The sequence below is a fragment of the Primulina eburnea genome, chromosome 1 (genome assembly GCF_022965805.1).
Source record: "Primulina eburnea isolate SZY01 chromosome 1, ASM2296580v1, whole genome shotgun sequence".
Lineage (NCBI taxonomy): Eukaryota > Viridiplantae > Streptophyta > Magnoliopsida > Lamiales > Gesneriaceae > Primulina > Primulina eburnea.
This window is the reverse complement of record NC_133101.1, coordinates 1,046,623-1,057,691: the sequence shown is the minus strand read 5'-3', so window position 1 is coordinate 1,057,691 and position 11,069 is coordinate 1,046,623. Positions and strand designations below refer to the sequence as shown.

Below are 11,069 nucleotides of genomic sequence, written 5' to 3'. Positions count from 1 at the left end.
TATCCATTAAAATATTATTTTTTATGCAAGAAGATTACTTTTTATTGTGAATATCAGTTATTTGAGTCATAAATGAAAACGCATTATTTTTTATGCTAAGAATATCAATTTTTATTATGAATATCGTTAGGATTGACCCGTCTCAAAAATAAAAATTTGTGAGATCATCTCACAAGAGACCTACTATATTTGAGAGAAACAAAAATAGGAAAATGACCTATTGGATTTAGAATCATTAATACCATATCAAAAGCTATGAAATAATCTTAAATCTCTCATTTAATCCGCCGGATTTAGAATTATTAATATCATATCAAAAACTACAAAATAATTTTAAAACTCTCAATTAATCTGCCGTATTTAAAGGATCCTAACCACATAAATAAACTAAAGGCCACATATCCTACCAATCAAATCAAATTATTTTACACAGTTAAATAATGATAACTTGACAATTGCCACCAACCAACATTTAACATGAATGAATAGACACAAATTTTTTTTATAAGTTTTCTTACAATAATTTGTTTCTGACGTGAATATTATATTTTTTGTTTAAAATATTATTTATAAATCAAATAGATTAAAGGCTTGTTGGCAGTGTGTTCTTTCTTAGTAATATAGTTAAGGATATTAAAATTACAAGAATCTTATATTAAATAAATTCAAGATTATATATATCTCAAAGTAAAATGTATATCTGAAAATTTTAATTAACAGGGGTATCTATTTAAATTGTTATTTAAAATTTTCGAGAGAAAAAATAGTTAAAATTAGTTATCGTAATTGGTATTAAATTAAAGATCTTTTATGAATTTAATATTCGGTGGGCAAATCTCCGCCAAACGAAGACTCTCTCGTCACATCTCTCACCTACTACACCCACACCCCCTCTGCCTGCCACCCAAGCCACAATAACAACGTGGTTGATTTTACGGAAACTCAACTACTTTTCACCATTGTTGTCTGCCTTTAAAATAATTATCTTCGTTTTCCTTGAAAAATGGAGGCGAAGCTGTTGAGGACCGTCGGTTCGAAGGTTTCATTGCCCAATACTCTATTTGCCGCCCCTCCAACATGGCGCAAGAATGGCAACTTTCGAGTACTCAACTACATATTTCAGGAGCGTGGCATTCTGGCAATACAAGTTTCTGCAACTCCCGTTGGGTAACAAACGAATTCCATTTTCTTTTTTCTTTTTGTTTTTAGCCATTTTCATGATTGTTATTTATTTTAATGGATATTGTCATTTTGCTTTCAGGGCGCAGTTTCTCAGTTGTTGAATTGGTTTATTTATTTGCAGTAGTTGCTATTAAATTTGACATTTTTTGTGTCGAAAGCTCCTTATTTTAGGCCCTAAAATAAGGATGAAGCCTTTGAGGTGGTTGATATATTGTTCGTGTTAGTTGGCTGTTCTTGTTAATCAGATGAAGTAATTGAACCTGATTATTTGAACTTTATGCTTTGGACGATTGGTGGTCTACTTTCTTTGTAACCTGATTATTTGAACTTTATGCTTTGGACGATTGGTGGTCTACTTTCTTTGTAAAACTTTTTTTTTTGGGGGTTCATTTTGGATTACTGTGATACATTTTACTCTCTTGCGTGCATTCAAGCCCTCAGGAGTGTACCATAAGTTTTTAGTCTGGTGTGCGAAAATTTTATTTGAAGATACATATCTAAAAGACAGATTTTTTTTTTTCAATTTGTCACAAATTGCCTTCAAAATATTTTTGTATGGAATGATCTCAAGAAGACATGATAAACAAGAAGTTTTGGTAGTCGATTTAACACGAGAAAGCATAATTAGCACATTTGTGCCGCAAAAATAAATGGGAGTGCAATAGAAATTTCTATAAAGGACATCAATTAGTTGACTTTCTTTTTTAAACATATGTTTCTTTCCGGTTCCTTTGCGATGGTTGTGATACATTTTACTCTCTTGCGTGCATTCATATCCCATTCAGTCGAACTTGTCTTTAGGGCAGTTTCATTTCCTTTCAGATTGGCACCAAAAACCAGGGTAGATGAGACTCAAAGCTATACGCTTGAAGGTATCAGAAACTCCTTAATTCAGCAAGAGGATAGCATCATATTTAGTCTGGTTGAGAGAGCTCAATTCCGTTACAATGAAGAGACATATGATTCCAATGGTTCCTTGAATGGGTTCCAAGGTTCTCTGGTCGAGTATATTGTCAGAGAAACTGAAAAACTTCATGCAAAGGTATATTTGATCTTTTTTAAACCTTTTAGCTGTAATAATTCGTGCAGTTCCTGAACTTAGTTTGTTATAGGTTGGAAGATATGAAAGCCCCGATGAGCACCCTTTCTTCCCTGATGATCTACCAGAGCCAATATTACCCCCATTGCAGTATCCAAAGGTGAGCTATAGAGGTCTCGTCTTTTCTAGGAGTTGATTGACATGAAGTTCACCATTCTTTCTTGCCGCCACCTTTTCTGCATCAAATAGTAAAATGATTTCTCTTTTGGCGTTACAGGTTCTGCAACCTGCAGCCGATGCAATCAACATTAATGTCCAAATATGGGAGATGTACTTTAGAAGTCTTCTCCCAATATTAGCTAAAGAAGGCGATGATGGTAATCATGGATCGGCAGCGACTTGTGACATAATTTGCTTGCAGGTATACAATTTGTCAAGTCACTGGGAAATATTCCCTTCATGTAAAATCAAATCCACCCGCATAGTTTACACTTCTCTTTTCTTTTTTTACCGTGCGTATATATTTAGACGAGAAGCTTCTAACATGGCTGTTCAAGCTAGTTAGCACATACATATATTCGAGTATGTGCCTCTTTTATTACATTTTTCGGTCCATTATCTTGGGGCAATTGTGTTTGATGGTTAAAGTTTGAATATTTTTCATTTACTTTTTACTTGCTCTTGAAAAGCTACTTACGGACTTTTTTTCAAAAATTAGAGTTTGTCGGTGGATATCTAGATTGACAGGCACTTCAAGTTGAATGTTAGATACCAAGTTGGCACTTAAACTATGTGAAACTTGTTAAAACTGCAGAATACGTGGCATTCCATGTTGAAAGGTTTAAAGTTGTATGGTTTTTCTTTCTTTTTTGATTCATGGATATTCTTTGCAGGCTCTATCAAAGAGAATTCATTATGGTAAGTTTGTAGCAGAAGCAAAATTTCGAGCATCCCAAGATGCTTACAAGTCTGCCATTATAGCACAAGTAAGTCGATAATAAAATTAAATATGAAGATTAGTCATGCACACTAAAAATTAGTGTTGAATTTTATGATGTTGGTTCAATATGTATTTGTAGGACCGAGCCCAATTGATGGATTTGTTGACGCATCCTGCAGTGGAGGAGACTGTGAAAAGAAGGGTAGAACAAAAAACCAGAAGATTCGGACAAGAATTGACGGTGGATGGAGGCGAAGATGTCAACAATCCTGTTTACAAGATAAATCCATGTTTAGTTTCTGATCTATATGATAATTGGATCATGCCGCTAACAAAGCAAGTCCAGGTTGAGTATTTACTGAGAAGGCTTGATTAGATGAAACCGATATTTGAGATTGCCTTTGATTTGTTATCAAGAGAGTGTTGATTATTAATGTGTCGTGTGATGATTAAATAGTTGTATATTCCATCCTCTCGATTTTAAAAAACCTGATGTTATACGATCTCACAAGAGTTTTTGTGATATAAATATTCTATTTGTGTAATTCAAAAAAAATGTTATTTTTATGTCAAAAATATTAATTTTTATTGTATAAAAGAACAAGATTTTTAATTTAATGACGAGGCACCACAGCCTTATTTGGTTTGATGTTTTCTCAAGACTCCAGCATCTTAATTGTAGCGATCATCTCAAAGAATAAAAAAAGATATTCAGTAAATTTGAGATTCCAAACTCTCCCGGTATCCTTACTTAAATAACATCATCCTCATTAGCCCCAGACAACCTGATCGCGGCGAGCATTTCTTGGCTGGTTTCTCAGAATAGAGTAGAGGATCAAGAAAAGTAAATGAAGTGAAACGTCTATTCTAACTGAAGTCAAAAGAGCAGAAAGAATCATCCCTTCAATCTCTCAAATTCACTTGCTCAAATCTCTCACTTCCACAAAGATTCAGAAGGCCATAGAAACGATCTCTCTTACGCCTGAGCTGAGACAAAGAGATTTGAACTTGCAATATATGGTCCAAAATTAACTCACAGGGTTAATCAATCGAAGAAAACACGTTAATGATGGAGTGTGTCAAATATCCTATTTTTAACTGTATTTCATTTTCAAAACAAATAAAACGTAGTCAACATTGATTAGCAAAAATAGAAACGTGTTTGCAAGCGCTAATGACCAAGATATTTATTTTGACCCACATAAATTTTCGAATTACCAAAACTGTCCCCCTCTTTGAAAGCAGGAAGTGGCAGCGATGGAGAATTGGAGATGACTTCCTGCGGAGAAAGAAAACCAAACACCCATTTAACTCCTCGCTGTGATCTTCAATCGATCTGGTACTAGTCTCTTCATTTTCTTTTTTATCCGTTCCTACAATTCGGATGATGAATCATTCGTCTGTAAGCTCACGGTTGTTAAATCGTATTGCATTTCGCTTTGTGGATTTGTGATGCTATAGATCTTGCTGTGAGTTCATTTGAATGCTGGATTTAGGTTCCAATTGGTGTATATCTGCCACTCGATGCTATACACATGTTTTTTCTATTTTGTTTTGTTTTCGTTCTAGAAATGCAGCCGTGTGGTTGAATTTCATTTTGAACATTTGTTTTTGTCTCTTGCTAGCTGATTTCACGAGGTTTTTTCATATTTCATATACCGGCTGATTAACACAGAGTCGTTATTGTACTTGTTAAACTATCCATTCAGTAGAATTATATCAAACTAGTTTTGTTGTATCAATCTTAAATGAAGTTTAACCTGCTTTTATAGGTATAACTGCCATATCTCATTGTATGTCAATCGTACTGATCTCTCTGTAAAATCAGGAAGGGAGTTCTTTAGCCTGACTTTCAGGCTTTCTTTATGTGCGCATTACGCAGAAGTTTCTGAGAGTGTAAATAAGCAGGATCAGTATGAATTCTCTTAATGGGCAGCAGGAAGTTGATGTGTTGGTTGAGAAACTGAACGGATTTTCCAATCCTTCCGGTGGCACCTTAGCATGTATGTTGAATTCAGAAATTGGTGCCGTTTTGGCTGTGATGAGGAGAAATGTGAGATGGGGTGTTCATTATGCTGCCGATGAGGAGCAGATTGAGCATTCTCTCATTATATCTTTTAAGGAACTCAGAAAAAAGATATTTTCTTGGCAAAACCAGTGGCATCGTGTTGATCCAGTTCTGTACCTTCAGCCGTTTTTGGATGTCATCAAATCAGATGAAACTGGTGCACCAATTACTGGTGTCGCATTATCATCTGTTTACAAAATCTTAAATTTAGATATAATTGATTCAAAAACTGGTAATATAGATAATGCTTTACATCCAATTGTTGATGCTGTGACAAGCTGCCGTTTTGAGGTGACTGATCCTGCCTCTGAGGAAGTTGCACTGATGAAGATTCTTCAAGTTCTTTTGGCATGCATGAAAACTAAAGCATCAGTTAGCTTGAACAACAATCATGTATGTGGGATTGTGACTACTTGCTTTCGGATAGTACATCAGGCAAGTTCTAAAAGTGAACTACTGCAAAGGATATCTCGTCATACGATGCATGAACTCATCAGGTGTATTTTTTTACACCTTCCTTCTATAGATGGAAATTGTCATAGATTGGTGCCTGGAAGCCAATCTCACACAGAGGTACCAAAGGAGTTCTCATTTTATTAGACATCTTTTATCAGATTTACATCTGCTGGATGTGTCTGCCACTCTGATAAATATTGGTCCCAAGTCAAATTTATATTTTGTTAATTGTATCATAAATTGGAATATGCTGCTATAAGATATTGGATGAAGAGAGATCTTGGATAGATTAAACTATGCAATAGAATATAATTTTTTCTTGGACACCCGATACCCGTATAGGTGCAGGAATCTTGGCTTTCAAAGGTAGTGTTAGCAGTTAAAATCAAAGTATTTTTCAAAGTTGTGTGGCCTCTTCATGTTTGATGAAAACTTTTACTTTCCTAAAGATTATTATTTAAGACTCTCAACTATCGTCTGTAAGATTCAGATGATTAATTCAACTCTGTACATGGTTGAGCGGTCTTAGTACACCGATTCCTCATCCTGTATTCTTTTAAATTTGTGACCGCGACCACTTTCTTATTCCTCCATTCACTTGTGAAAGTGTTACTGTGGTGCTGTCCATTTTGTAATTCCTTGAAAAGTGTGATCTCTGTCCACTTTCTTATTTCTCCATTTGTTTGCGATTCTACTTGCAGGATGCTGTGTTTGCACATACTCAGTCTCTGCAGGTTAATAAACATGTCAATGGTTACCATAGAGCCGAATCAGGCAATGAGCCTCTTGCAGTTTCTTCAGATGTTCCAATGGATACAGTAGCAGTGCAAACGAATGATAAAACAACAGAGATTGTTCATGGAAAAATTAGCTCCATGAGTTCTGATTCTTCTATGACAGATCCTTATGGGATTCCGGCAATGGTTGAAATATTCCATTTCTTGTGCTCTCTTTTAAATGTGATGGAGAATATTGATATTGGTCCCAGATCAAATCCTATAGCATATGATGAAGATGTTCCTTTGTTTGCTCTAGGTTTGATTAATTCCACTATAGAGTTAGGTGGGGCTTCTTTTGGAAACCATCCTAAACTATTGATGTTGATACAGGAGGAGTTACTATACAACCTGATGCATTTTGGTTTGTCAATGAGTCCACTAATTCTTTCGACAGTATGTAGCATTGTTCTGAATCTTTATCATCATCTTAGAACAAAGTTAAGACTACAGCTTGCAGAATTTATTTCTGGTGTGTTGTTGAGAATTTCACAAAGCAAGTATGGAGCTTCTTACCAACAACAGGAGGTTGCTATGGAGGCTCTTGTTGACTTTTGCAGGCAACCTATGTTTGTCACTGAATTGTATGTCAACTATGATTGTGACATATCCTGTAGCAACGTGTTCGAGGACCTTGCCAACCTGTTATCAAAGAGTGCCTTTCCGGTGAACAGCCCTTTATCTTCAATGAACACCCTTGCGCTAGATGGTCTGATTGCCTTGGTTCAGAGTATGGCCGAAAGAATAGGTCATGATTCATCAGGTTTTGGGGAAGCCTCCCCCTCCCTAGAACTCAACGACTATGAGCCATTTTGGACAGCTAAATGTAATGACTATGTTCGACCTCATCACTGGGTTCCATTTGTACATAACATGAAGCACATAAAGAGGAAGTTATCGATTGGCGTTGATCACTTCAACAGGGATCCCAAAAAAGGCCTGGAATATCTTCAAGAATTACATTTGTTGCCTAGCAAACTAGACCCGATCAGTGTAGCATATTTCTTCAGATATACAGCTGGATTGGATAAAAATCTTATTGGGGATTTTCTGGGGAGTCATGATGAATTTAACATACAAGTGCTGCATGAATTCGCAAGAATATTTGAATTTCGGGACATGAATTTGGACACTGCTTTGCGCATTTTCTTGGAAGCTTTCAGATTACCTGGTGAGTCTCAGAAGATACAGAGAGTGCTAGAAGCATTTTCCGAGAGCTATTTTGAGCAATCACCCCATATTTTGGCCAACAAAGATGCTGCTCTCCTGTTGTCATATTCTTTGATAATGCTTAATACGGATCAACACAATGCACAGGTCAAGAAGAAGATGAGTGAAGATGATTTTATTCGCAACAACCGGAAAATCAATGGGGGAGATGATCTTCCTCGAGATTTTTTATCTAATCTTTATCACTCTATCTGTGAAAACGAAATCCGTATGCTTCCAGATCAAGGAGGTGTTGCAGTTTTAACAAGAAGTCATTGGATTGGCTTAATGCACAAAGCAAAGCACGCAGCACCTTTTATTTTATGTGATCCTGGATCCTACCTTGACTATGACATGTTTGCTATTTTGTCTGGCCCATCAGTTGCTGCTATATCTGTGGTATTTGATCATGCAGAGCAGGAAGGTGTTTTGCAGTCATGTATCAATGGATTTTTGGCCATTGCTAAACTTTCTGCCACTTATAGTTTTGGTAAAGTATTGGATGATTTAGTTGTATCCCTTTGCAAATTTACAACCTTGTTGAATCCCTTGTTTAATGAAAAATCATTTCTTAGTTTTGGAAATGATATAAAAGCTAGAATGGCTACTGTGGGAGTTTTTACCATTGTTAACTGTTACGGTGACCATATTCGCTCAGGCTGGAGAAATATGTTAGATTGCATTTTGAGTTTGCAGAACATGGGCCTTCTTCCCGCTCGTCTTGCCAGGGATGCGGCTGATGATTTGGAGGCTTATCCTGATAATGATCACGTGAAACCTTCAGAATCACCTGCTTCTCAGGTGCCAGCAACTATTCCTTCCAGAAAATCATCTGGCATTATGGGCCGGTTTAGCCTACTCCTATCTCTTGATGCAGAAGAACCTGCACCCCAGCCCTCGGAAGAACAGCTTGCTGCTCGTCAGGTTGCCCTCCAGACTGTGAAAAATTGTCACATTGATAATATTTTTGCTGAGAGTAAGTTCTTGCAAGCAGAATCTCTATCCCAGCTTGTCCGCGCCCTTGTTGTGGCAGCAGGACGTCCTCTCAAAGGTAATAGCTCATTGGAAGATGAAGTCACAGCTGTTTTTTGTCTGGATTTGCTGATTGCAATCACTCTAAACAACCGGGACAGAATCATGCTTCTATGGCAAAACGTGTATGAGCACATTGCCGATGTTGTTCAGTCATCTGTAATGCCTGGTACTCTTGTAGAGAAGGCTGTCTTTGGGCTCCTTCGTATCTGCCAGCGATTGCTTCCTTACAAAGAAAACCTCACTGATGAGCTTCTCAAGTCTCTGCAACTAGTATTGAAACTGGATGCCCGGGTTGCTGATGCTTACTGTGAACAAATCACACAGGAAGTGATGCATCTCGTGAAAGCAAATGCTATGCAGATAAGATCTCATATGGGCTGGCGGACAATCATATCTTTACTTTCCATCACAGCTCGGCATCCAGAAGCATCCGAAGCTGGGTTTGAGACCCTATCATTTGTCATGTCTGAGGGGGCTCACTTGTTGCCTACAAATTATGTGCTTTGCTTGAATGCTGCCAGGCAGTTTGCTGAGTCTCGCGTAGGTCAAGTTGATCGCTCAGTGAGATCTTTAGACCTGATGGCTGGTTCAGTTGTTTGTCTGGTAAGATGGTTTAACCACACCAAGGAAGCTGTAAACCAGGAGACGGCTTTAAAGATATCTCAGGATATACTCGAAATGTGGATGAGGCTTGTTCGGGGGCTGAGAAAAGTATGTTTGGATCCGAGAGAAGAGGTCAGGAATCATGCTATTTTTCTGTTACAAAGATGCTTGGCGTCAGATGGTATCTGTTTAACGACTGATCTATGGCTAGAATGTTTTGATCCAGTGATCTTCACGTTGCTTGATGAGCTACTGGAAACGGCCCAACAAAGTTCTCCAAAGGACTATAGAAGCATAGAAGGATCGATTATTCTTTCGCTCAAGGTCTTAGCCAAAGCATTTCTACAGTCCCTGCGAGATATCTCGCAGTCAACATCATTCTGCCAACTCTGGTTGAAGGTTCTAAGCTGCATGGAAAGACAGATGAAGCTGCGATTCAGAGGAAAACGAAGCGAGAAGATTCACGAATTAGTTCCCGAGCTTCTCAAGAACGTACTCCTAGTCATGAAGACAAGTGGGATTCTTGTGCCGAGCGATCCTGTCGGAGGAGACAGCTTTTGGCAACTTACTTGGCTGCACGTTAAAAATATCACCCCAGATATGCAATCTGAAGTTTTCCACAGAGAAGAAATGGAAAAGTTGCAAGAAAAACAACCCAAAGGTGGGTGCAGTCCTTTCCCCGATGGAAACGTCGTCGTTTCACCTAATGAAACCACAGCCTGAGGATAGTTATTTTTCCATCCAAAGGTAAGGCTTTCTGTTGAAGGAGGGTCTAAGATTCCTGCGTCTCTCGTTTTTTTTTTTGGCTTCACTTACAGCATTGATACTGATATAGGATTTTATAGCTTTGCACAATGTCATTTGTATAATAATACTTCCCAAGTGTTGCGTATAGCATAGCATCGTAGTTGAGAGTTGATTAACTCGATGATTATATTTTCCAAAGCATAATTATTATCGTCGAATTTTTTTTTCTTGTTTTCATTTATTTCTTTCCGTGAACAATTTGCAAATTTCGTGACGATTATAATGTCCATGATTGCAACTATATCTTTTGAAACAGTTATAAAATGTATTTAAAATGATAAAATTATCTTAATTGTATTTTTGAAAAAAAAAAATCAAAATAAAATAAAATTATATTTTTGTTCATTTCAAATATATTTAATACTTCATGATACATATAACATTTTTTATTATATAATTTATTAGAGATGCGATACAAGCGATGTCTCTTCGGAAATTATTTTACTCATGAATAAAATTATTAGAAATGATAGAACGGACTACAGAGTACATAATCGTCAGAACTTATAGATTGGATTTTCATTTTCTCTAAGTTTAATCGGGTAACGGCTACGATGAGTGATTTGTTTGACGGTTACGAGCGCCAATGCTGCGAGCTTTCGGCTAACAAGCCAGGTTCGAAATTTTCCTCTTTATAACGAAATATCAATTGATGCTAACGAGACACAATTGAATAAACTAGAATTCATGTATTTCAGGTTCAGGCCATTCGGTGTATTCAATTCTACATCTGCTATTATATGTGGGGGTGACTTCACTACGAGATCAACTACATTTGTTGAAAGCAACACCTTTGAGATTTTCTACATTGTTGTTGCTATAATTCCATTCTGGTGACGTGTTTTTCAGGTAAGATAGATCTGAATCTTCTGTTTAATGTTGCCCTTCTCAATGATATAATATTCTACCTTCTGGTTTCATGAATAAACTCAGTGCCTACGCCTTTTATTTGAG

The 11,069-nt window shown here is 37.0% G+C and overlaps 2 protein-coding genes across 3 annotated transcripts; both read left to right on the top strand.

Annotated features, from left to right (window-relative positions):
* Positions 1 to 843: 843 nt before the first annotated feature.
* Positions 844 to 3,662, top strand: LOC140834870 (chorismate mutase 1, chloroplastic-like). The gene is made up of 6 exons (XM_073200088.1): positions 844 to 1,167; positions 2,005 to 2,224; positions 2,295 to 2,381; positions 2,499 to 2,642; positions 3,115 to 3,207; positions 3,301 to 3,662. Exons 1-6 carry the CDS (start codon positions 1,004 to 1,006, stop codon positions 3,535 to 3,537), a joined length of 945 nt encoding a protein of 314 aa, XP_073056189.1. The 5' UTR covers positions 844 to 1,003; the 3' UTR covers positions 3,538 to 3,662.
* A 578-nt stretch (positions 3,663 to 4,240) lies between these two features.
* Positions 4,241 to 10,285, top strand: LOC140834749 (ARF guanine-nucleotide exchange factor GNOM-like). Of its 2 annotated transcripts, none has more exons than XM_073199970.1 (3): positions 4,241 to 4,500; positions 4,934 to 5,802; positions 6,387 to 10,285. In XM_073199970.1, exons 2-3 carry the CDS (start codon positions 5,077 to 5,079, stop codon positions 10,029 to 10,031), a joined length of 4,371 nt encoding a protein of 1,456 aa, XP_073056071.1. In that variant the 5' UTR covers positions 4,241 to 4,500; positions 4,934 to 5,076; the 3' UTR covers positions 10,032 to 10,285. The 2 variants fall into 2 exon arrangements, with proteins under 2 accessions (XP_073056071.1, XP_073055991.1); XM_073199890.1 differs by having other exon boundaries at positions 4,242 to 4,500; positions 4,990 to 5,802.
* Positions 10,286 to 11,069: the final 784 nt, after the last annotated feature.

What these genes read in the sequence shown, in the direction of transcription:
- LOC140834870 (XM_073200088.1), top strand. Translation starts at nt 1,004, where the DNA reads ATGGAGGCGAAGCTGTTGAGGACCGTCGGTTCGAAGGTTTCATTGCCC. An exon ending in CCCCATTGCAGTATCCAAAG is followed by an intron (nt 2,382 to 2,498) that starts GTGAGCTATAGA and finishes TTGGCGTTACAG; the next exon opens with GTTCTGCAACCTGCAGCCGA. An exon ending in GTGACATAATTTGCTTGCAG is followed by an intron (nt 2,643 to 3,114) that starts GTATACAATTTG and finishes TATTCTTTGCAG; the next exon opens with GCTCTATCAAAGAGAATTCA.
- LOC140834749 (XM_073199970.1), top strand. Translation starts at nt 5,077, where the DNA reads ATGAATTCTCTTAATGGGCAGCAGGAAGTTGATGTGTTGGTTGAGAAA. An exon ending in GAAGCCAATCTCACACAGAG is followed by an intron (nt 5,803 to 6,386) that starts GTACCAAAGGAG and finishes TTCTACTTGCAG; the next exon opens with GATGCTGTGTTTGCACATAC.